The sequence below is a fragment of the Pipistrellus kuhlii genome, unplaced genomic scaffold (assembly GCF_014108245.1).
Source record: "Pipistrellus kuhlii isolate mPipKuh1 unplaced genomic scaffold, mPipKuh1.p scaffold_m20_p_7, whole genome shotgun sequence".
In the NCBI taxonomy this organism is placed as follows: domain Eukaryota; kingdom Metazoa; phylum Chordata; class Mammalia; order Chiroptera; family Vespertilionidae; genus Pipistrellus; species Pipistrellus kuhlii.
In genome coordinates this window covers 54034054-54060698 of record NW_023425573.1, presented here as the reverse complement: position 1 = coordinate 54060698, position 26645 = coordinate 54034054, and the positions used below count along the sequence as shown (strand labels likewise).

Here is a 26645-nt window from a genome sequence, read left to right as displayed (position 1 = left end):
TTGAGAGTTGATTAGTCCTTACAATCTTTAAAAAATCGTTTTTCTGGAAATATTTCACAATAACTCAAATGAAGTGATGACTCCAAAGAATTTATTAAGTGAGACTGCAATAGCCTTATTTTGGCTACTCAAGCCAGCACATCATTAAACACATTCTTCTGGAAGAAAATAGGTGCATGTTTTTAAATATTTTCCCAGTGTTTGAAGGACTTGCAAGGCGCTATTTTTTAAGGCCTTTACTGAATGCTACCTTCAGTGTGTAGTACCATAAACAATTTTGGAGTCACTTCTGGGATTCCTTTTTAGGACTTGAAACAGTGCATTGCTATAACAAATTATACCACAAATTGATAGCTTGAAACAACAGCAATTTATTCTTTTATAGCTCTGAAGGTCAGAAATTCAAAGTCAAGGTGTTTGGCAGGTTTCTCTGGACCTTTTGAGGGAGAATCTTTCATGGCTCTTGCATAGCCTCCTGTGGTCACTGACAATTCGTGATGTTTCTTGACATATATTCATTACTCCAATCTCAACCATTTATTTTCCGATGGCATTCTTCTTTATATATTCTGTCTAAATTCCCCTTTTCTTAAATTTTGATTATATCTGCAAAGACCCTGTTTCCAAATAGTGTGAGGAGTTTACCATCTCATGAACATTGGGGACACAATTCTATTCACTACATATTGTATGATATTAATAATTCTCACACTAAAATTAGATGATATACCTAATTTATAATTTTTCTTGTTTCAGACCAATGAAGTGAATCAAGGTGATGCCTTAGAACATAATTTTAGTGCCATCTATGGTGCATTGACTCTACCAATAAAACACATTTTTTCAGCACAGAAAATTTCAGAGGTAAAGTGATGTCAAATTTTTACTTAGGGAATTTTCATTTTTCTGAAAACATTATTTTATCCTTTTTAATGAATTCTCATAGTAATTGTTTCAAGACTTTTTAATGACTTAATCAATATGGGAAAAAGAAAAATAGAGAAGAGATAACTTTTAACACTTGATAACTTGGTATTGTGGCATTATTACGGTTCTCCCACTAGAGCTTTGTTGGTGGATGGCAAATTGATTATCCTCTGCTTGTTTCTTCTTTAACACTTTTAATGTTAGTATTTTTTTAAATGTTAATAATGTATTCTATTAGGTATTTGACATGTAAATAAAACACAAGTTTTTGATGTGTGTGTTTGTTTTAATGTTATTGTTAGGCCACCATGAAGACCTTACTTAGAACTTGGTCAGAATTATATAGAGCATTTGCCCGCTGTGCTGCTTTGGTTGCAACTGCAGAAGAGAATTTGTGCTGTGAGGAGCTTTCTTCCAAGATATTGGTCAGTTTGGAAGATGAAGACTTTTCGGTGAGTTTATCCTGATCCTGATCTTTTAATTTAAAGGATTATTTCCATGTTTCTGGATCCACTCCGTTCATCAATTTTTTCTGTTAATTACATTCCTCATATGAGTGAGATCATGTGATACTTACCTTTCTCTGACTGACTGACTTCATTTAGCATATTACTCTCCGAGTTGGATTTGGGGTTTTCTTTTTATATATTTACCAGTTTATTTAACCTAACTGTGTCTTATGTAGCATGTAAGTAAAGATGGGATCTGTGTTTTAATAAGTATATTTAAATTCTCATATAATTAGAAATAGAGTATATGTTCTTTACATCTTTTTCATTTTGTTTTTTCCTTTACTAACATTTTATTCATTATTTTTTAAATGTCTTTATTGATTTCAGAGAGGAATGGAGAGGGATAAAGAGAAATGGAAACATCAATGATGAGAGAATCATTAATTGGCTGCCTCCTGCAGGCCCCCTACTGGGAATTGAGCCCAGGGCTCAGGCATGTGCCCTTGACCTGAATGAAATCAGGCCCTTTCAGTCCACAGACCAACGCTCTATGCACTGAGTCAAATGGGTTAGGGCTTTACTAATATTTTAATCAGGCTATCTATCTATCTATCTATCTCTTCTATTTTATCTTTATTATATTTTAATATGTTTTTATTGATTTCAGAGAGGGAGAAAGAGATAGAAACATCAATGATGAGAGAGAATAATTGACCAGCTGCCTCCTGCATGTCCCACACTGGAGATTAAGCCCACAGCCCAGGCATGTGCTCTGATTGGGAATCAAAGCATGACCTCCTGGTTCATAGGTAGAACACTCAACCACTGAGCCACGCCAGCGGGGCTTTGTCCTGTTTCTTTTAGAAATTACTACTCAAATCTGTCAGATTTGAAGAGTTAACATCCTGTAGAAGTTAAGATTCTAGCCCATCAAGTGAAGAGATGGATATATTACAATTCCACAAATTTTTATTTTTTACCACCTACCAAGTTTTGTTAAAAAGATTTGCATTTTAGTTATATTTACTGATACAGGGTAATTTGTATCACAGAATTTTGCAGTAGAGTTAATTTGTTATCGCTTCTGTTGCAAATGTATAGTTTGATGTTAATTTTCTTGTTAGCCATTTTTTCTGTACATTTTAAGATATTTTTTTCATAATGTTTGTAACTTACACATTTCACCAGGATGTATTTTCGGGCATCTTTTTACATTATTCTTTTAAATACTGGATAGACCTTTTCAATCTAAAGCACTGTATCTTCATCTCAGGAAATTTTTTGCATTAGCAGTATTCTAATCCTTTATGTAGGTTTTTATTTTTTTATTTTGGATATATACATGTATTTAATAAATTAATATCATTCAAAATACAGTGCCAGAACATTATGCAGTTGAACATGCTAGTAATGTTTGTTATGAAGCACCTATGCTCATGTTAGATGGGCGGTGCCGCTCCTGCTAATAGTTCCTGGATGAATGCCAGAGCAGCACTCGTCGCCACAATCAGTTCAGACAATTTCTGAACAGTTCACCTTTCCAGTAGGCAAACTCATTAGTCAACTGAGCCGAATATCAACAGTACAACAATTGAAATTTCTTTTAAGAGCCAAATTTTTTCAACTTAAACTTCTTCTAATACCACTTCAGGCCGTGGTATTTTGTGGAAGAGCCACATTCAAGGGGCCAAAGAGCCTTATGTGGCTTGAGAACTGCGGTTTTCCAACCACGAACCTTTCTAATCCTACCCACGCACACAATGGGTTAAAAAAACACACCCTAATGGCTAACGGGTATCTACACACAATCATTCTACAGTAATGCTTGTTATTAAGATGTAATGACCTGGTTGACCCGCTCTAAATCTTTATGATGGAGGAATACAACAGCAGCAGGTAATACAGAAAGTGGAGGCATTTACTGATGAAAACTCCACCCACACCCGCTCAATGAGGGACTAATAATCATGGTTTTTAGTCCTTTGGGGTTTATCTTGTGTTCCTTTTATTTCTCTATATGTGTTTGTGCTTTGCTTATTTTTTTTAAAGTCCATTCTATTTTTTAAAATAAGTTTTTATTCATTTTTGAGAGAGGATGGGAGAGAGAGAGAGAGAAATGGCAGTGATAATTGGTTGCCTGCCTCCTACACACCCCTTATTGGGGATCCAGCCCTGACCAGGAATCAATGTGACCTCCTGGTTCATAGATCAATGCTCAACCACTGAGCCATGCCAGCTAGGCAGAAAGCTATTGAGGTATTCTTAGACTCATTGTGCTCGGGTTTCCTTATATTTTTAGTCTTTCCTTGAAACCTGTTCCCACATCTCCACAAAATACCTGCCCTGTTTAAATAAATTTCCAGAAAAATCTCTGATACTTTTATGGATGGGCTTATTTTTATTTCAGTTGGATTGGAAGAGGGGAAGGAAGGGGAGTGAGGTAGCTTAGCAACCTTTTAATTTTTTGTTTGTTTAGTGAAGACTTGTAATTTTCCAGAGGAATTCGATCAAAAATCAATGATAAATGTAGCTCTTCCATTCTCAATTGATTTGTTTATATGTTGAGTTTTATGGCCATCTTAAAGCTGAATTATTTTCTCGGTATGTTGAGAAAAAAAGTATAATACATGGCACACAGCAGTTAACTGAGAAATATTCATAGCTTATACTTAACATAACATATACTATAAAATATTGTGTGTTATTGTAAATTATATATGGGAGTAAAAGTCTTACAATTATGTCAGTGCTTATTGTTTTTGAAAACTATACCAGTAATTGAAAGTTTTTAATACTTTTAATTATTCTTCTCTAGAATTTGTTGTTTTTGGATAGGATCATTCATGTTATTACTGTAGTGGTTGATTGCATCGACTTCTCACCATATAATATTAAAATTCAGTCCAGAGTTAAATGTAAGTATCTTCTTTACCTTTATTTGTTCAAATATTTTATAAACCTGGCTTTCTAAACTGCTGCCATGACAAATTCTAATGGTTTTCCCCAGCTCATTTTACCTATTTTGGATACTGTATAACAATGTCAGTTACTGTGCTAGGAATACTTTTGAAATATACTCATTTTCTTTCCCTCTCTTTCCCTTCCTTTTTCCCTCCCTCCCTTCTCCGCCCTCCACACATGCACAAAATGTCTTTACTCCTTGTTATAACTCTGAAAGACAAATATTCTGTCTAGACATTGCCTAGTCAAATGATTTTACTTACTCCATTTGGTGCAAGGGATTATCTGGACAAGAAACTTTTTATATTTGCTAAAATAAAAATGTTCTTACTTGGTAGTCTGATTTGAAATAATCATTGAGTTAACATTAAGTTTAATAGAAAATCATGGTAGTGGTTAATTGGTTATGATTTATAGAAAAAAAATGATTCTAAAAATTTAACTTCATTTTTATTTAGTTAAAATTGCACAATTAACATAGTGGTATGATTTTTAAAACTATATGCTTTGGTTCATTCTAATAATGAGCTATTTTAATCTAATTGATTCTTTGAAATTAAATGTCTCCATGAATTGAGTATACAGTTGAACCTCGTTTCTCAGTCACGTATCTCTTGGGTGACAAAGGAAAGAATGCATAAATATGAGTTAGTTTACTACTTAAAATCTCAAGATTCTGTGCTGTGAATGTTTTCTTTCTTTTTTTTGTTATTTTTGTTTGCTTTTGATTCTGCTTATAATTATTGGTATATTTTCATTTTTTAATGTTCATTTTCTTCCCTTTTTGTTAAGTTATGTCATGTTCTTTTTGTTTTTAAAGTACTTATTTATAGATTAAACAGTACAATAGACATGTATGTAAAAAAGGTTAAAACAGCATCATTTGGAGGTCTGGAATGAATTAGTTCAATTTACATTATTTCTAATGCGAAAAAATGATTCAGTATTCAAACAGCCTTCCGGAATTAAGTTGCAGAAATGAGATTCCATGTATATATTTATATTATTAGAAAATAACCTTCCAGTAATAATTAGAGCTATTACTTTTCTTGAATAAAGGGTAGGAACATTATTTTAGTAATATCCATAATTGATGAATTAGTGTAAATATTTCTAGAACATAGGCTACTTTTAGAATTGTTTTTTATGTTTCAGTTTTTACTAAGTAGTAATAGAGAGAAACATGTGCCTAGCATATAACAGGTAAGAGCATCCCTGTGTTGACACAATTCTACCTATTTTGTTAATTCTGAAAAATTAGGATTAAATCCACAATTACATGTTTGTCTTTTCACTTTCCTTAGAAGAGGTGTTCTTGTTACTTAAAATTATGCATACTGGGGGTGATTTCTAAAATTTGCCAGGAGAAGCTGAGGAAGAAAGGGGAGAAAGTAGAAATAGTTGAAAGAAAGTATTTATGGATATCTGTCAAGATCACTTGGGGTTTTTGATAACTCTGATTTTGTAATAATTTGTTTTATAGAAATAATTTTTTACTGATACCTTATATCCTTTACTTAGATTCCTCAATTAACAGTTGGTTGTATTTTTCTTACTATTTTCACCTCCCCCCTCCATGTATACATTTTCGTGAATAACTTCAAAGTAGTTGTACACAAGTCTTCAATGTGGAACAATTCCCAAGTTTTGTTTTTCATGACCTGCAAAAGAGAAGAGCACAGGCTTATTTACTTTTTGAGAATCTCTCAAACTGGCCTTGTTGATATTTTGTCAATATTAAATTCAGGTTTCATTAATTTATTTACAAGGATATTTCAGAAGTAATACCATAGTCTTTTCTAGTGCATTATGTCAGCAGGCATCATGCCATTTTGTCCTATTACGGTGATGTTAACATTTACTATTTGTTAGGATGGTATCTGCCAGGTTTTTTACTGTAAAGTAAATTAGTGAATATTTGCAATTAAGAAATTAATGTTTTGTGGCAAATACTTTGAGATATTTAAATATCCTGTTCCTCAGCAAATTTACAGTCATGACTTTATCATTCATTGATGCTTTTTGCCTGAAACACTAGGATGATTCCCAAAGTGAGTTTATATTTCCAAGGAACCTGGTTCCTTTACCCGAGAGAATGGCATTTAAAGATCTGTTCGTTGCCACTATGGTACTGCTGTTTCTGGAGCTTTTTAGTGGATAGGGGTGGTAGAAATAGATGTGTTTGTGACTATACACAGTTGTTTCTTTAGATAAGGGGTGGGGAACATCAGGCCTGCAAAATCATTTAGTCTGGCCCTGCCAAGGCATTAGGGGTGAGTTAATTAAATGTTGGGCCAAATATAGCAGGTAATTTTTAAGTTGATAGTTTTGTATGGCCTGAGAATCTACACTAATAAAAGAATAAAATGCTAATTGACTATACATTTGCCACACTCACCAGCCAATCAGGACTGAGTATGCAAATTAACAAACCAGCAGGTTAATTTGTATATGCAGGTGCAGAGCAGCTGGAGGCAGGCCTTCTGCACCACCCCAGCCGCTCTTAGCCTCTGGGCAGAGTGGGAAGGTGGAAAGGTAGCTCTGGCCAAAGTGAAGGCAGTGCTGGCAGCCAGGGGAAGGAAGGCGCATTCTTGCATGAATCTTCGTGCATTGGGCTCCTAGTGATGTTATAAATATTCAAATGGCCCTTGGCAGAAAAAAGATTTCCCACCCCTACTCTAGATATTTGAGTCTTACCCTTTCCTGTATTTGCCTACTTTCTCTAATAGTGAGAAACCTGGCCCTCCTTACTCTCAATACATTTACTGTTTAATCATTATCTTCTCTGTAACCAGTCTTCGGTATTCTCATCCTCAACATCCTGGCCACGAATTTTTGGGTAGATATTTCAATTTATATTCATCTCTGGGAAACTGCTGTTTCTAGGGAGGATTATTGACTTTTTTTTTTTTTTTTAATATATTTTACTGATTTTTTTTTTAGAGAGGAAGGGGGAGAGAGAGAGGGAGAGAGAGAGAGAGAGAGAGAGCTAGAAACGTCGATGAGAGAGAAACATCGACCAGCTGCCTTTTGCACAACCCCCACCGGGGACGTGCCCGCAACCAAGGTACATGCCCTTGACCGGAATCGAACCCGGGACCCTTCAGTCCGCAGACCGACGCTCTACCACTGAGCCAAACCGGCTTCGGCTTGACTTTCTTTTAGTAGCATTTGTTTTACACTTCACTACTTGATATTTTTAATTGAAAGCACTAAATTAGATTTTTCTCTTTAATATGACATCTTAGTGTAAAAGAATGGATTGAGGGAAACAAAAGTAATTTTGGAATGGGGTTCATCCTTGTAGGTTAGGCACCTTAACAGAGATGGAGGGTACAAAGAAAAAGTTGGACAGTGCTTTTAAGAGACATTTTCTTTAAAGACATTTTTTTCTTTATTTTCTTTATATATTTTATTGATTTTTCGCAGAGGAAGAGAGAGGGATAGAGAGTTAGAAACATCGATGAGAGAGAATCATCGATCAGCTGCCTCTTGCACACCCCCTACTGGGGATGTGCCCGCAACCAAGGTACATGCCCTTGACCGGAATCGAACCCGGGACCTTTCAGTCCGCAGACTGACGCTCTATCCACTGAGCCAAACCGGTCCCCGCGACATACATACATACATATACATCCATACATACATATATATATATTTTTTATTTTTTTTTTAATCGAGGCTTTAAAAAAATATTTCTGCCGTAGCTAGTTGTTGAAATTCTAAGACGATAAAGTAAACTTTTTAAATGCTTCCTTAGAGAAAAGGATTAATTTTTTCCTTTTTTCTCTAATTTTATTTTAGATATTTATTTTGTTTTAGATATTCATCTAATTTTGTGATTATATTCATCCATTAATGGTATGTGTATTTTAAGATTTGTGGTATTGCAACCGAAGTAAGTATATTAGATGCATTTATCATTTAAATGTTAGAATTAAAGATGGACAGTAATACTTTTCAAAGCACTTGAGTTTTTAATAAATTTAATTTTATTTTAGCACTGAAGAGAGCTTCAGATTGGTCCAAAAAGAAGAAGGAGCCCCTTGGCAAATTGGCTTCTTTATTTAAACTTATTGTGAGAGTCATCTATTCATTCCATACTCTAAGCCTCAAGGAAGCACATTCTGATGCTCTTCTCACTGTTGGGAACTCAATCACCAACATTCTCTCCAATGTACTTGGACATATTTCTTTGCCTTCTATGATGCGAAAAATATTTGCAACTTTAACAAGACCTCTGGCATTATTTTATGAAAACTCAAAGTAAGTATTTGGGCTTAATAGCTTTGAAGTATAAGTAGGTAAATTGAGATCTAGGTAGCAAACTTTGGTGGTTTTCTTATCAGCTTTGTTGCTGATAGTAATATTTTACAATTTAGTGGAGAGGATAATAAGTTCATTAGATCATGTGTTTGTTAAAAAGATAGTTGAAATAATACATAATTATGAGGTAAGAGTTGGTAGCCCTTTAAGTTTATATGCTAGTCTAACCCCTTTTCCCATTTAGTGTGTATCTTTTTAGATTTGTTAATACAAACAAGCATACCTATTAAATGTATGATGTATATCAAAGTATATTTGACATGCTACTTTGCAATTTAGTATATGGTATCCACTAAATATATGCATCTTACTTGCACCATACACCTAAGAAGCTCATTCTTTTTAATGTCTGCATAGGGCTTCATGAAATTTATCCATATTCTTATTAATGAACATAATATTATTTTTTCTCTAGCCTTTCCCCTCTTAACCTACAATGTTGCAGTTGAATGTATTTATATTTAAGTCATTGTCTACATTTGCCACTTCTTGCAAAATAAGGTCCTAGATGTGAAATTATTGGTTTAAAAGGATATATACATTTATATTTCTGAATTATCTTCCAAAGTTTTATTTATATTTAATTGAAACAAGTAATTCCTTAAAGAAACCTAAAAAATTGCAAATAATATACTTTTTAAAAACAGTTGCAAGGATTCATCAGTGTTCTTTATAACAAGTTTATATTGTGCAATCATAATATAATCTACGTTTTATAATTAAATTCACAGAGAAAGTTTTAGGAACAGATTTTATTTAATTTTAGTAATTCTTCATTGTTGAAAGTATTACATATGTCCTTCCTTTATTCCATTGATTCCTTCCAGCGCACCCCAGGCCTTCAGCAACCTATTGTGTGTGTGCATGGGTTATGCATATGTACATACAAGGTCTTTGGTTGATTACCTCCTCCCTCCCACCCTTCCCTGCCTTCCTTTTGGGAGTCCCCACTCGTAGGAACAGATTTTATAAAGAATAAACTAGAGCCTCAAATCTATTAACCTTTTGGAAATCATTTTTATAGTTCTTAAGCTTCATCAGAAATAACTGATACTTATAGGTCTATACCATACTTTATACTTGATAATTGTCCTTTTTAAAAAAAAGTCTTGGTACTTTTTTTTTTAAATATCACTATACATGCATGTCTCATTTTATGGCTGCATTCATACTTTTAGGTTTACCTTTTCTAAAATATAAATAATATTGCATCTTTTTTTCTTCACAGGCTTGATGAAGTTCCTAAAGTATATAGTTACATGAACAACAAGGTAAAAAAATAGACAATTACCCATAAACATACATCATGGTGAGAAAATGTTAGGGTTTAAATAATTGTCTTCCTTAATAGAAATTGCTGACTTTTAAAGGTGTTATCATACTTCAACTTTAATGGACATCTAATAATATGACAAACAAAGGATGGTTTATTTTGTATGTTTGTTTGCAATAATTTTCAGTTTGCAGGTTAGGGACCTGGGCCTGTTATTATTAAATCATGCTTTCTGGACCTCTATCCCTGTTATAGGGTTTATACCACTGGCCTTCAAACTTTCTCCTCCAGCAGAATTACCTGGAGTCTTGTTAAAACACAATAGGCTTTAGCCCTGGAGTGGCATGGAGTCTGAGAATTTGCATTTCTGACAAGTTCCCAAGTGATGTTGATGCTGCTGGACTGAGGCCCACATTTAATTAAATTAATTTATTTTAAGAATGTATTTGGTTTCGGAGAGAGAGAGATTGATAGAAACATGAATGATGATGTTTCATTGATCAGCTGCCTCCTATACACCCTCTACTAGGGCTAGGAATCAAGCCCCCAACCTAGGGATGTGCCCTTGACTGGAATCGAACTCTGGATCCTTCAGTCAGTAGGCCCAGGCTCTAACCACTGAACCAAGATGGCTAAGGTGGAGGCCACATTTTAAGAACACTGATTTGTACCTTCTGGACAACATTTTCATCATGCTGGTTCACGGCAAAGCTTTACTTTTTTAAAGTATAGTTTTTTAAAAGAAGGATTTAAAAATATTTCTTTAAATTTATATAACTCCTATCATCTCTTTATGGGGATAACTGGTTTCAATTGTCTGTATATACAACTGTATAAACACTTAATCGATTAAAATTGATGTGAAAACAAAATTTTCTGTTAATAGAAAATAAGCTAGAAATAAGGTTCTAATTTTAGTAACCTTAAAGTTACTTGATAAATTGTCAGCTTATATAGTATATATTGAAGGGGATGGATGGAAGCTTTTAAAAGGCCATTTTAAGTATAAATTTTTAAAAATTTTCTTCCAGCAACATTATTTAAGGTTCATTACCAAAAACCAGAAGTTGTTTTAAAAACCACTTTTAACCCCATTCAGAAGTAAGCGTTATTTTAGGAATCTTGCATTTTTCCATATGGAAAAGCACGCGTAAACATGCAATATCCACAGGGTTGTTACCTACTGTGGGCGTGGCGTGGGAACGTGCGATTTAAATAGCGCCAGGCCTCCACCCTGACCCTGCACCCTGGTGGCCTCGGAAACGGAAACGTCCTCCAGGCCGCCTCCCATCACCCTCCCTTAGCCCTGAGGACACTCAATCTAGCCTGGCGGTGCCCTTGCCCCGCCTCCCACAGGCCTGGAACAGGCAGCCCAGGCCGCACCCACACTGCGCCTGCGCACAGGCTGTTCCAGGGCACCTCGCAGACCTCGTCAAGCCCCGCGATAACTCATGTGTCTTAACGGCTCTGCGGACCTGGAACGTTCTCGAAAGCTATTTGAATTTTAAAAATTGAAATAGTCACAAGTGCGTATTTTAGTTTAGTATGCTATGTGCTTTTATTTTTTTGCTGCTTTAAGTGGTATATTTTCAAGTATTATCCTAATAAGCTTTTTCTTTTTTCAGTTAGAAAAGCTGCTCGGAGAAATCATTGCTTATCTTCACTTCAACTACACCGGGACTTACGACAGTGAACTTCTTGAACACATTTCCCCATTATTATGCATAATATTTCTGCACAAGAATAAGCAGATTCGAAAGCAGAGTGCTCAGTTCTGGAATGCTACGTTTGCTAAAGTGACGACGTTGATTTATCCCGAAGAGTTAAAGTATGCTAATCTTACTTAGTTATTCTCTTGATCTTGTAAATTCATTTTTTAGTTAAAAATTTTTTTTCTTGTAAGAAATTATTGCAGAGGATTTCTTAGTTGAGATGTTATGTGGAATACATGCTAATTATTAAACATTATTTGACCCTTTCTTTGGATTTCAGAGTAGTAACCTCTTGGTTTTAGGAAAAGAAAAAGTAATTTGAAATTGTCCTTAAAAGAAATACAAAGGTCAGGAAATTGATGGTTATTAAATCTGGCTGATGTGCACTTGGCTACATAAAATAATAATATAGTCTACCTTTGCTTGACATTTTCTGCAAGAAAAATTTGAAAAAATTTTTTATAAAGAAAATTTGGAAATGGAAGAATTTAGCATAAAAACATTAAATGTTGCCAGTAATTTCTCTCAGTTTTGTGTTTGTAGAGTATTGAAGTAGTCTTTAAGCTGGATTTATTTTGCCATTTTAAAATTATAATTAAAGTGTTCTTGTAGATTACTGATATTCACCAGTTCTACTTGACTCAAGGTATGCATATTTATGTACTTTTTTAAAAGACCTATACTAAGACAAGCCAAAGAAAAATTTCTGCTTCTATTGCCTGGTTTGGAAAATGTTGAAATTATGGAGGAATCCAGTGGACCATATTCGGATGCAGTGAGTGGTTTTTTGTGTGTGTTTTTTTGCTTTTGAATGATTAGTTTGTTTATTAGGTTTCAATATAATTTTTATTGAAGTGATGAGCAAGTACAACCTAAACAAAGATACTTGAAATACAGGATTTTTTTTTTCCATAAAGTCAGTTGTCTGGCTTGAGATACTTTTATGAATGTAGGGCAGTAAATTTCACCATAGATTCTTGTGTAAGTAATCTCTGTGCTTGTTCCCTAATCTCTTTTGAATTTCTTTACATCATGTGTGCTGTTTTGCAAAGGCTGTAAATTATTAAAACACATTTTTAAATGTTGCTATTTAGATAAACTAGGAGTAATAGTTATTTGTGCACATCTAAGCAAGAGTTACCCTTTACTTTTTCATTTCTTTCCATTGAATCATTCATTCCTTCTATCAGAAAAACACATCTTTGTTATTATATCACCCGATTGAACCAGTTACTTTGGCTAATGATACCTGATGACTGTCTGAAGATTAAGGAGTAAAGGCATGGATAATGTATACCCCATGAAGCGAACATTCTTAGACAACTTTTTTCTTCAATAACAATATAGTTTAGTTATTTTTTTGTTTAGAACCTATAAAAGACAAAAGGTCAAATACTCTTTAGTTTTGTTTTTTAGCTAAAATAATAGACTGTTGAGACTTTTTGATTGTAAGTTGGCTTGAAAACTTACATGGTTTGTTGGGAGGGGCATAATAGTTAATATTTTCTATCATACATGCTTATTTAATGTCTTAAAGTTTTATGGCTTTGGCTTTTCTTTTAGAACTATAGTAGTAGTAGGGGTATTTGATATATTTTTATAGTACTTTGTAGTATATCTTAATTTCAGAATTCATAAAATTAAGTGATGTAAAACAACTATTGAGTATATTGGAGATACAAAATCTATTTGCTGTTAACTGAAATAGTGACTTTTCATTGACATGATTTTACTAGAGTTGAATCAAAAGAAATTTAATGAGTATTCATTACACTGGAAATTTTAAAACATGAGGAGAAATATTGTACTTAATGATATTGTTTTATATGTCCTAAAACAGACAGAAAATTCCCAATTAAATATGAAGATAAGTGGCATGGAAAGAAAATCAAGTGGAAAAAGAGATTCTTTTTTGGCACAACCAAAGGTTACAAAAGAAAATATTAAGTCACCAGCCAAAGTATGTTCTTTCAATGTTTATTTCATAGAACTTTTACAGTATATGTAGGTTGAAAATATACAACTTCTAATTGGAAGAAAAAGCTGTTTTAAGACTAAAAGTAGGATTGCAGGAGAATGAGTTTGGTCTGGAAAGACTATATTAGAATGACATGGATATCTTGAAGCTTTAGTAGATGATTCCTTCTTAGTAAAGTTAGATGTACATAATACTTTGCATCCATTAAGTAGCAGTCTTTTTGAGATGGAATGAAACTAGATTTGAATAGTTGTGACAGCATAAGAGGAAAACATTGTAGAACTTATATTATTGAACAGAAACAAAATGCCTATGTAAGAAATCTATTTTAACCTCAAATCTAAAATTAAATATCTCTTTAGTTGCCATTTAACCAATTTATATTATTGGTATATAGGGCAAATTATTTTGGCAGCTGGAACTTGACTAATTAATACTTCACCAGGAGAGCTGTAGATACACTCTTCTCTTGAACAAATTGATTTATATGTGTTGAACTGAAAAAAACACTTCCCGTGCTTTGTTGGTAAACACACGCTTGCCTGCTTTTTAAAGAAATATAATTTTTATTTTCTGAGTAATAGAGGTACAATGAATCAAAGTGACATTTTACTAATTGTTACTAAGAAGAAATGTTATAGTTGTGTGGTTTTTGAACTTAAACCTTCCTATTCATTATCAAAAAGCTTAGTGTTAGAATAGAGATTTATTCAAGTATTAGAAAAATAATTTGGCAACTCAAATGTATATTTACTTCTTTAAAATCTATAGTTCAAACTAGAATCTTCATCACCCAAAATGAGTGGAATGCCTTTGGAAGAAGAAAAGTCTACTGAATTTGTGTTTATACCTCCAGAAGGAAAAGAAGCAAAGGAAAGAATACTAACTGAACATCAGAAAGAAGTACTCAAAACAAAGAGGTTTATAGTCCTTTTATTTTGAATTGAGTATTTTGTAGTCACACTTAGATTTTATGCACCAAACTATAGCTTTGTCTTTAGAACTAAGATACTGTGTATATTATAGTGTATTTTAATGCTGGAAAGATACACTAAGTAACTACATTTCATAATGTATACAGCTCCCTAGTAACGCCCCAAATGCTTGTTTATTGAGGTGTAGTGTGGGAGGGAAAGATAAAGAAGATGGTTTTGTGGAAAATAAGCATCTAAGCCTTGATTTTTTAAATTTTTATTCTTAAAAGAACTAGATATAGAATTGTAGTCTTTACTTTTCGATTGTAGGAATACCAAGATTGTGAACTTATAAAATATTTTTCAGGTGTGATATTCCTGCCATGTATAATAATCTGGATGTTTCACAAGATGCATTATTTTCTCAATATAGTCAGGAAGAGTCTATGTAAGTATGGAAGCTGCTGAAGTAACTTTTTTAAAGTTTTACTTAACTATTATACTCTAATTTATGTTTGTTTATTTCAGGGAAGTTCCTAGATTAGCTGAAAAATCGAAGGAAGATTCCAAGATGGCATTTAAGGTATACATATTTTGGGGGTTTTCAAATTACTCTTTCATTATGGAGTTTCTTCATTCATTTTAAGATGTGCTGTTTAGTTTGTTAATTTTCACTAGCAGATGCTAGCAGAATTATAGTCATTGTGGATGTAGAGGTGTTTAAAATGTATTTGGATTTATTGAATACTAGAAACTCAGTGTACAGATTCATGGGGTCCCTTGGCCTGGCCTGTGCCCTCTCACAATCCAGGACCCCTTGGAGGATGTCTGGTTCTCATTGCATGGATTTGGCTCAATCCTCCCGAGGCTAGGCTGAGAGACCCCACTGGTGCATGAATGTGTGCACCGGTCCTCTTGTATACATATAAGATCTTTGGTTAATCTCTTCCCACCCTCCCCCCTTACCCCCTTTCCTTCTTAGATTCATCAGTCTGTTCCATGTTTCCATGCCAGTGCACTGAGCTTCTGCCCCCTGGTGGTCAGTGTGTGTCACAACTACCCGTCGAAACGTTGAACAGTCAGACACTTAGCATATTAGCCTTTTATATATCTAGATTTATCATTAGAAACAAGTTAGCGGGCATATACCACCACCTTTGTAATAATTACAAAATATCAAAAGTCAGTGATTGCCTTTGAATTAATTACTAAGGCATTACACTAAAATTTCCCCAGAAAGTCAGACTTGTATGCTGGTTAATCTATATATATGTACATTTCTGTGCAGGAGGAACTAACGAAGAGTGACATTACACAAGATGTTACGGGAAAGTGTGGTATGGAAGAACATCTTGAAAAGACTTCTCTTTCAAATAATGAATGTAGTTCTATTGAGGAAAGCCATCTTGGAATACTGAGCAGTAATAATAATAATAATGCCCCAAAAAACCCTTTAATTTCATCAAAGAAAATTTCAAATGAATGTGCATCTAGTGCAGAAAACACTTTTGGTGTTAGCAGTAGCACAGTTTCTAATATCACCAATTCTGGAACACCCACACAGCCTACAAGTCGAAGGCAAACCTTTATTACTTTGGAGAAGTTTGATGGTTCAGAAAATAGACCTTTTAGTCCATCCCCCTTGAACAATATGTCATCAGCTATTACAGTGAAAAATAGTCAGGAAGGCATGGCTAAAACAGGTATTCCACCAAAAGCAAAGAGAAAAGAAGTGGCTCTTTCAAAATCTGACTCTGAAAAAATAGTGCATGGAAATAAGCGGTCAGGCCTAAGGTCAAGTAAAGCTGATCAAACAGGGAATAAAAGTTCTAAGCTCTTAATGACATCTGATCAGAAGAAAAATACTCAGGAATCTATTGATAGCATGGTAGCCTTAGAAAATAACCAAGCTGGTTTGCTTAATCAAACAGAATGTGTGTTAGATAATCGGGCTCATCTCTCTGAATCTGCAGTGGAACGAGAGGATACAATGCTTAAACCAACAACAGAAAATGCTTTAGTAGAGAACAGTACTGCAGAGGAGAAAACCTTAGTAACAAATTTGGAATCCAAAGAAAATACACCTCCGGCCATAGTACCAGCAGATCAAATGGTAAATGAGGATAGTCATGTTCAGATTGCTCCAAATCAGAAAACCCTTAGACGTTCTTTAAGGCGACGTTCAGAAATAACAGAGCCTATCACTGATAGCCAAGATAAAGAAAATAATCTTCAAAAAAAGGAAAGACATAAGGAAGAAGAAAAGACTCTTCAGAAAAGTCAGTTACATGTAAAAGATGATATGCTACCTAAGCAGAAACTGATTTCTGAACAGACTGTACAGGAAAATTTAATTGAGAAAGATATTTCACATGAGAAGACTTTAGGGGAAACCAGCACTAATACTGTAATTGAAAAAAATAGAAGAAAGTCAGACCTTGAGAATAGTAAATCTGAGGGAGATGCTAGCCAGGACATTGCAGATAAGTCCTCCGAGAAGCAAGTAAGGGGACGGACACGGTATCAAACAAGGAGAGCATCCCAGTGTTTGCTTTCCAACATTGAAAACTCTGAATCTGATAATTCTGAGGCAAAGGAGGAAAGTTCTAGAAAGAAGAGATCTGGAAAATGGAAAAACAAAAACAGTGACAGTGTTGACATTGAAGATCAAGAAGAGAAAATGGAAAAACAGGAATGTCTGCAAGTTGAAAGTCAGATATATGATCATAAAGCAAATTCAGAAATGGACATAAACATGAAATCTCAGATTTGTGAAAACAAAGGTGAAAATACTGTAGCTCTCCAAAATTCTACAGTATCTTCAGATTTTGGGCTAGTTTGTGATATATCAAATACTTATGAAGAAAAAAGTAAAACTAATAAATGTGCAGATGATTCCTTTTCAAATTCTTCTGTATCAGAATTAAATCTAAGGACTAGAAATGCCAATAAGAGGTTACATAAGCGAGATTCCATAGAAAATAACAATGTGGAAGAAGGGTCAAAAATAGGGACATCAGACATTTCTTTGCCTTCTGAAAAAACATTTCAAACACCTGAATGCCGACACAAGAGAAGTAGGAGAGTAAGGAGATCTAAGGGTTGTGATTGCTGTGGAGAAAAGTCACAATCTCAAGAAAAGTCACCCCTTGGGTTGACAAATACAGAAAATTACAATGTCAAGGTCAGTGAAACAAAAGAGATAGATGTGCCAGCTCCTGTAACTATATCAGAGACTACTACAGCTAATAATAACCCTGAGGCTAAACTTCCAGATGAGTGTCATAATGTGAATTTTCACTTGGGTCTCAAGGAGGAGAACGATTCTATTGATTCATTAATTGTACCTGAAACTGAGTTGAAAGAAAGGGATATTCAAGACTCTCTTCCTTCTGAAATAGTAAATTTTAAAGAAGAAATGTGTGATACAGATTTTACGGAAGCAATTTCGATTGAAAGCCAAGAGTCATCCAATAAAAAATGTAAGACTGTTGGCCCATGTTTAGGTGATTCCAAAGATATTTCACTGGAATGTTCTAGTTTGGAGACCAAAGAAGAAAAGCCAGAGGCTATACTAAAAATGGAAATAAGTACAGAGAACATGGTTAATGTTGAAGCAGATGCATACAAAGTAAAAGCAGAATTCAGTCTAGAAGTAGAAGCTATGGAATTGGATGTAGAGTGTGATAAATCTGAAGCAAGCTTCTCTGAACAAAAGAGTGCCAAAACTGATATTTTTGAGGAAGAGGCAACGGAGAAAAACAGTACAAGAAGTGATGAATCTGAAGCAGATGCAGCTAAAGTACTGATTGCTGAAGAAGCAGTAACTGAGGAATTTAATTCAGCTATTGGTCATCCTGATAATACCACACCTGTAGAAGTAAGACCTCAGTTAGAAATTTCTGAACAAACAGTAGTTGGTGGACTAGATGGAGGGAATGATGAATCTGTTCCAGGCTCATCTGAAGAAATGAATGCTGAAATGGAAAATTATGAAGAAAGGGTAATTGGTGAAGTGAAGGCTGAAACCGACCATGTCAGTGAAACAGAGGATGAGGACTTGATTACCAAAGCATCAAGGTCCATAGAAGCTGAAACAAACAGATTGAATATAGAAATTGGCAACATTTCCCCTAACACACTTAAGGTGAACACTGAAGAAGGAAACGTTAACTCTAATAAAACAGAAACAAGCATTGTACTTAATAAACCAGAAGAAGTAAAATTAGATGACAATCAAATGAAAATGGAAAGTGATACTGAAACTTTACAGGAAGCTCACCATACTTCAGAGAAAGTGAAGGAAACATCACAGTCTCTGATGTCTGAAAGAGAGACCTCTGAACTGATAACAGAAGACAATAATACATCTCCTCAAAAATTAAGTGAATTTGATCCTTTACTTCTGTCAGCTATTGAGAGTCCTAGTGGCATGCAAGCTCGCTGTATCTGGTCTCCTTTGGCTTCTCCATCCAGTAGCATTTTAAAAAGAGGATTAAAAAGACCTCAAGAAGATGAGATCTCACCACCTGTTCACAAGGTAGGGGTTTGAGGCTGAATTTTGGTTCATGTTTAAATGGAATATTTTTGCATTAATTTTTTCAAATTAGTGTTTTGTTGTCTTCAAATACTCGGGTGGAATTGCTGGGTATATGGAAACTTTTTAATTTTTTGAGTACTCCACATTGATCCCCATATTGGCTGCACCAATTTATGATCCTACCAACAGCTTTATGAGAGTTCCTCCTTCTCCACATACCCCATCACCAACAACACTACCATTGACAAATTCATTTGTCAATTTTTTTGTGGTGGTCATTTTGACCTGTGTGAGGTGGTATGTTCCCGTGGTTTTGATTTGCATTTCCCTGGTAATCAGTAATGTTGAGTATCTTACGTGTCTGTTGGCCTCTGGAGACATGTCTATTCAGGTCCTCTACCTATTTTTAATAGATTATTGGTGGGGGGTTTTTGTGTTAAATGGTATGAGTTCCTTTCCATATTTTGTGTATAGATCCCTTATCAGAAGGCTCATTTGTGAATAACTTCTCCCGTTTAGTAGGTCTTTTCATTTTGCTAGTGTTTTCTTTCTTGGTGTAGAAATTTTTCAGTTTAAGTAGTCATATTTGATTAGTTTTGCTATTGTTGCTCTTTCCAAAGAGCTATAACCCAAAAGATTATGCCAAGACTGATGCCACAGAGTTTATCATCACATGGTTTCTTCTAGGAGTTTTTGGTCTCAGGTCTTACATTTAAGTCTTTAATCCATTTCTTAAAAAAATACATATTTTTTTAATTGATTTCAGAGAGGAAGGGGGGAGAGAAATAGAAACATCAATGATGAGAGAGAACCACTGAATGGCTGCCTCCTGCACGCCCCCTACTGGGGATTGAACTCACAACCCTGGACTTGGGCCCTGTCCAGGAATCTAATTCAGTCCATAGGCCAGCACTCTATCCACTCAGCCAAACTGGCTACAGCTCAATCCATTTTGAGTTTATTTTTGTAAGTGGTGTAATAAAGTGTTCCAATTCCATTTTTTTCCCCCTTGTACCTGTCCAGTTTTCCCAGCACCACTTACTGAAAAAACTGTCTTTACCTCCATTATATATTCTTACTTCCTTTGGCATTAATTGATCATATAAGCAAGGATTTGATTTTTGGTTCTCCAGTATGCTTTACATTGTTAATACAAATTTGTTTTGTTTGATAGTATCTCATATTTCAGTTTTATTTAGGCAACAGCGTAGTGTAGCTTTTTTATAACCAATATATACAGAATCTTCCCACTTTTTGAGTTAAAACTAAGGGACATTTATATACATATTTTAAAATGTAAGTGCTCTGTTGTGTATTTATGTTAGATAACTGATTGAGTGAACATATTTTAAGTTTTGAAGAGACTTCCAACTAGAGCTAAGAAACAAAAATTGCTACCCAATTGCTGTGAATCTGGTATCCTCAAAGTTTAGAACAGAATCAATCTATAATAAGTAAGAAATACCAGAAGCTAGTTGGTACTATGTCTAACTCTTTAACTTGTTCTTTACAGTCATTGTAGTTACAGTTAAACCCATAAAGTTAGTAGTATTGGATTATGCCATTTCTATTGCCACATGCACTTTTATTAAGTTTCTGCTACTGTGTCTGTTTCAGTCTTTGTTGCTATAGAACGTAGATCATTGGAATGACCTGTGCTATTTGTGAAAGCAAGTCATTAGGAAAAAACTACACTTTTTACATTCTCTTGGTTTCTAGTGAAATAATTTAAGCTTCTAAACCCACACTCTTATTTTTGGGTAACCTTATAATGAGAATTTATGGTGTTATTTTTTAAAAACTTTAATTTTGTTAAATAAAAACATGACCTGTGTTTTTAGGTTCGCCGAGTCTCCTTTGCAGATCCAATATATCAAGCAGGATTGGCAGATGACATTGATAGGCGATGTTCTCTTGTTAGAGCCCATTCTTCAACTAGTTCTCCCATGGTAAAAAGTGTTAAAACTTCACCTACTGCACAATCTAAGGTAAGCTGGAGGGTTTAAAATAAATGTATGTATGCAGACAGAATTGCATTGTGTGGTTTGTCTTAAAATTAAATAACTAAGGACAAAACTTGTTTGGCTTGGATATATTCTTTTTCTACCACTTGGTAAACAGACATGAACAGGTTATAAAAGGCAAAGATGATCCAGCAAGTAACTGATTATGTGGTTTATTACATTTTAGATTTTCTGAAAGTATTAAGAAATTAATATATTCTAAATTGTTAAAATAGAGTTGTAAATTTATAGTTATCTAGGGTTCTGAGGTGTTTTTTTTCTCTCCTTCTGTCTAGCATAATACCACTTCAAGCAAAGGATTTCTGTTTCCAGGATCACGTAGCCCTAAATTTAAGAGCTCAAAGAAATGTTTAGTAAGAAGTGTTTTAGTTTTCATGCAACTTTTTTTTTTTTTCATGTTTAGTGAGGTGATGTCTATTTAACAGTTTTTGAAATTTATTCTAAGATTGCAGAAATGGCTAAAGAATCCATACCATGCCCAACAGAAAGTGTTTACCCAGCTTTGGTAAACTGTATGGCACCAGTTGATATTATTTTACCCCAGATTACTTCAAATATTTGGTAAGTAATTATTTAGGTTTCTGGCTTCTTCTTAAAGTTGCCCCTTTAAAATGATCAAAGTCCTCATATTTAGAATTGCTTTTATATGCACCTTTATATATATTTTAGAAATAAAAATTCAGCTGGGAAGATGGGTCAGAAAGGACAATAAGAGAAGCATTTATCACAGTGGCTAAGATAATTGTGTGCTTATTTTCTAGGTGCCATGCTGAACTCTATATACATTGTTATTTAATCATAAATCCTATATGAGCAGTAGTGTTATTTCTACTTTATAAAATAAGCTTTACAAAGGTTAATCCATCAAAGTCAGTCATTATGTTAGAAAAGCATGAAGTACACATTAGGCTTACCTGTATTTTCCGGCGTATAAGACAATCACATGTACACTGTGTTCTAGTAAAAAGCCTGCTCAGATTGGCCAGAGTCAGAGAGGCGGTCTATTAAAAAAAGAACTGGTGTTGCCTCGGAAGTGGGGGGTAGTCTACAGCGAATATAGGCCTAAACTTATGTTTTAACTGTAAAATTAGGGTGTCGTCTTATACACCAGAAAATACGGTAGTCTGATTTCAATACTATTGCTTATACCAGGCATACATATCCAATTAAAATTTTATATTTTAAACTAGAGACCTGATGCACGAAATTCATGCAGAAGTAGGCCTTCCTTTCCCCAGCTGCCAGCACTGGCTTCCCTCTAGCACCCAAGGCTACCCTCGCAGCCTTGGCTTCATCTGGAAGGATATCTGGTCTAATTAGCATTTTACTTTTTTAAAAATTATAGATTTATATGTTCAGTGTCTGCCTTCACAGAAGGTTAGGTGGGCATATATAAATTCAGTATGGTTGAACTTAGGAAATTCACCTGGATAGACTCACAAATAGAGTAAATATAAAACTGTATAATAATGTTCTACCTTTTTTTTTTTTTTTTAATTGTCTGTTCAGGGCAAGAGGACTGGGACAACTCATTAGAGCCAAGAATATAAGAACAATTGGTGATTTGAGTACTCTTACAGCATCTGAAATTAAAACTCTTCCTATCCGTTCTCCAAAAGTGTCCAATGTAAAAAAGGCTCTCAGAGTATATCATGAGCAACAGGTAAAAAACTTAGATGTCAGTTATAAAGCACATATAAACATAACTCTGTGTCATATACCAATCTTTTGGTCAAAAACAGACTGCATATACAGCAGTGGTTTGACAAGATAATAGTGGAACTAAAAATTCCTACTGATGTCATAGTGTAAATGCATTACTCGTGTTTAATAATGCTGGTGTGAATAAATGCACTGCACTACCAGTCATAAAAATGTAACGTGATTATGTGTATAGCACATAATACTTAATAATATGAATGACTGTGTTGCTGGTTTACATATTTACTAAACTTTATTGTTATTTAGAATGTACTCTTTCTACTTAGGTAAAAAAAGGTTTGCTGAGAAAGTTTGCCATGTTACCCCAGTAGCAGCCTCCTAACTACATTTACTGCATCTCTTGATTGCATCATTTTACTTGATTTACTCTCATTTTTCTGTGCAGTAACGTGCTGTAGTCTAGAAGCAGTAGAATGTACCATATAACCATTTATGTTTGTGAGTACATTATGATATTCTCACAATGACAAAATTTGCCTAATGCATTTCTCAGATTATATCCCTGTCATTAAGTAGTGCATAACTATAAATGATTTAATACAGTTACACAATTTGTGCTTACACTGTACACGCATTTCACGCATTCCCTCAGGAGTAACTTAAAAGATCACATTATAATTCCACTGAGGAGTTTTTCTCATTTATTTTGAACTGTTCTTATGCAATGTACCTCTCAATTCTTTGAATTCTGTTCTCCTAACACCTCTCTTTCATTTTTACAAAACTGGCTATTGAATTACATGGCTGTGATTCTTAAAACTCAGATGTTAAAATATAAATGTTTATAAAAATCTTGCAGGTTTTTAGTTTAACAGTATTTTGATTTTGATACCCAACCTTTTTATACATAAACATTGTGGGTCATGGATATTTTCAGAGTTTCTGATGAAGACCAATATTCTTCCTCCTATAAAATATATGGAAAATTTTATGTTATTTCAGAAAGGTTCATAGATTTCTAAAACCCATTCAGATCCATTGACACTCAGAATTCTGAGTGAATGGAAAATAGGGTCTGTTAAAAGTGAAAATCAGCATTCTAGATTTGAATCTTTGAGACTAGAGTTTGCTAACTACTTGAAAGTCCTATAATTAGCATTAATTTGTTTTGTGATTTTTAAACACATTTGTTAGTTTTTAAAAATCCAAATACTTTATTAGTAATTTTTAGTCTTATAGATAAAAAATTTAGTTTCTTAAGTATTTTCTGTGGTCCATGGGCCATGAGAATTGTCTCTGAAACATATAATTTTTAAAAAACTGCTTTATTGAGATATCCACGAACCATAAAATTCACTGCTACACACACTTTAGTGATTTGTGTGTGTGCTTTTTTAGTATATTTACAAACTTATACATCGCAACTGCAGTCTTAATTTTAGAACATTTTTATCACTCCAGAAAAAAAACAAAAAACTTAGATATTAGCAGTCACTCTTCATGCACAACTCCATGACAACTGGGAAGATGGGTCAGAATCTTTTTTTCTCCTCAATAGATTTGTCTATTATAGACATTTCATAAAAGTGGGGTCATATAAACCTGTGGTCTTTTGTGACTGACTTAACACTGTGTTTTCAAAGCTTATTTGTAGTTCTTTTTGGTGTGTTATTAGAACATAGTTTCTTAGCAATACTGGCTAAGCTAGTAATAACGTGATGGGCTGTCAGAATCTGTTAGTCCTATTAAGAGTAAATTTCCATTTGTTGGTTTTGTTTTTACTGATCTAAATGTTTAATCAAGGTGAAGTCTCGTGGACTAGAAGAAATTCCAGTTTTTGATATTTCTGAAAAAACAATAAATGGAACAGAAAAACCTCTGTCTGCTGATGAAGAAGGACTTGCCTCAGGTATATTTTAGCAAAGTAGGACAACTTTTTGTTTTGTTTTGTTTTTGTGGTTTTTTTAAAAATATATTTTATTGATTTTTTTTTTTTTTTTTTTTTTACAGAGAGGAAGGGAGAAGGGATAGAGAGCTAGAAATATCTATGAGAGAGAAACATCAACCAGCTGCCTCCTGCACATCCCCCACTGGGGATTGTGCCCGCAACTAATGTACATGCCCTTGACCAGAATCAAACCTGGGTCCCCCCCAGTCTGCAGACTGATGCTCTGTCCACTGAGCCAAACTGGTTTTGGCAGGACAACTTTATAGATCAGTTGCCTTTCTGTAATTGTCTACTCCAATAAGGGTATGAACTAAACATTGTGTTCTTGCCATACTTTTAATGAAAACGAAGTAAGTGTAGAGATTAATGGCAAAGAATAAGCTATGTTAGATTTTCCTGTTGCCTGTTCTCTTGAGCATGGTTACATACCTCAGCCTGCATTTTCAATATTCAAACCTCGGCACTTAGACTTTATATTAACTTGAGAGGCAATATATACAACTTATGTTTTACCTGAAATACATCTAATTGTTCTTTTTTCCTCTTTTTTTTTTTAGATTTAGTTGATCCTATTGCTTTAGAAACTCCATTATCTAAAAATCTTGTGGCACAGATCAGTGCCCTTGCTCTTCAGCTGGATTCAGAGGATCTCCATAATTATTCAGGAAGCCAACTATTTGAAATGCACGAGAAACTTGGTAGCATGGCAAACTCTATAATGAAAAATCTGCAGTCACGTTGGAGATCACCAACTCATGATAATTCTGTTTAGTATTTTAAGACAAAGTTGAAACTTTTAAAATTTCCTCTGAGTTTGTTATTCCATAAAATAAGTTCTGAAATATGGCACAATTTCACACTGAATGTTTTCAAAATTGGTAACATTTCAGAACCTGAAGGGCAATGACTTATGTAAGTTCAGTTTTGTAAGTTCATTATGTAAGATGATTTTTTTGATACTATGTATTTTGGCTGCTATGCATAATTTTTTCAAAATTTTAAATTGAAATGTGAAAGCAAAAACTAGCAACAAGCAGACATTTATTTCACTTAAACTCATGCATATTCTGATTAAACATTTTATGAAAAATATCTTATTTGAAGTAAAATTGAAATTTCTTACTTGGATTTTTTGCTGAACTGATACTTGATTTTTTAAAAAATTGATATTTGTTGTGCTAAGGTTTAAGAAATTTGGTCTTGGTAAAAATATACTATATGTGGGATGTAAAAGAATTAGAATGTTTTTCACTGATTTTAACTATGGATAACTTTTAAGAAAATCCAAAAGTTTCAGGTTTTGGGTTAAAGCAGACTTCACTAAAATGCACACCATTCATTTATTTGCATTAGCAAATATTTGTACAACAGCATCTGCCTGTGAAAATTTACTCTTTGGGGATATAGTATTCATTTAAAAATGCATGACTACTTGTACATTATGTATAGATTACAATGTTTTTAATTTATAAATTTCAGCTTTCGTTAATTGCGTGTTTTTCTGAAGCTTCTTGTGAATACTTTTGTGTAATAGAAAATATTTTGTATATATTAAATACTGAGATACCAGTATGGACAATAGAAGTGCTTTGTGGACTTGCTGCAGATGTTTGTAGGATTCTGTATTTACAAATGAAACAGCAAATAGTTTTGTACTTAGCAAATAGTGTCAGTTAAAACATAAGTTTATTTTCTTAAGTAACCAAAATGAGTAGTCAATAGAAATGAGAAAGTGTTACATGACAGTTTTTACTATTCATATCTATACTTTCTTTTGTCTTTTGGAAGAGGGTATCAGCCACTAGAAAGCATGCCTCATTACATTTCTTTTTAATAGAGTTAGAGTATTTTCATTACAACTTGGACTAGAAGAAATTTAGTTTATCTGTTCTTTTCACCTGTACCTAAAGCAAACTTGGAAGAAATTT

The 26645-nt window shown here is 34.0% G+C and overlaps 1 protein-coding gene and 1 long non-coding RNA gene across 9 annotated transcripts in view; one reads left to right on the top strand and one right to left on the bottom strand.

Annotated features, from left to right (window-relative positions):
- Window positions 1–26206, top strand: part of RIF1 (replication timing regulatory factor 1) — a 63239-nt gene extending 37033 nt beyond the window's left edge. For 5 of the 8 annotated variants that reach the window (XM_036422272.2, XM_045575697.1, XM_036422268.2 and 2 more), the window contains 18 exons: window positions 757–864; window positions 1230–1379; window positions 4195–4294; window positions 8342–8606; window positions 9895–9937; window positions 11565–11767; window positions 12327–12426; window positions 13492–13611; window positions 14401–14549; window positions 14911–14991; window positions 15072–15126; window positions 15832–19083; window positions 20925–21071; window positions 21383–21460; window positions 21553–21668; window positions 22617–22770; window positions 24573–24678; window positions 25275–26206. In XM_036422272.2, coding sequence (XP_036278165.1) covers window positions 757–864; window positions 1230–1379; window positions 4195–4294; window positions 8342–8606; window positions 9895–9937; window positions 11565–11767; window positions 12327–12426; window positions 13492–13611; window positions 14401–14549; window positions 14911–14991; window positions 15072–15126; window positions 15832–19083; window positions 20925–21071; window positions 21383–21460; window positions 21553–21668; window positions 22617–22770; window positions 24573–24678; window positions 25275–25489 — 5442 coding nt within the window. In that variant the 3' untranslated portion in view covers window positions 25490–26206. The remainder of the gene's footprint in view (window positions 1–756; window positions 865–1229; window positions 1380–4194; window positions 4295–8341; window positions 8607–9894; window positions 9938–11564; window positions 11768–12326; window positions 12427–13491; window positions 13612–14400; window positions 14550–14910; window positions 14992–15071; window positions 15127–15831; window positions 19084–20924; window positions 21072–21382; window positions 21461–21552; window positions 21669–22616; window positions 22771–24572; window positions 24679–25274) is intronic. The other 3 variants (XM_036422273.2, XM_045575699.1, XM_045575698.1) reach the window with 3 other exon arrangements.
- Window positions 2694–3252, bottom strand: LOC123651673. The gene is made up of 2 exons (XR_006740550.1): window positions 3115–3252; window positions 2694–2915 (listed from the first exon to the last, which is right to left on the bottom strand). It is a non-coding gene; the product is annotated as an uncharacterized LOC123651673 (long non-coding RNA).
- Window positions 26207–26645: the final 439 nt, after the last annotated feature.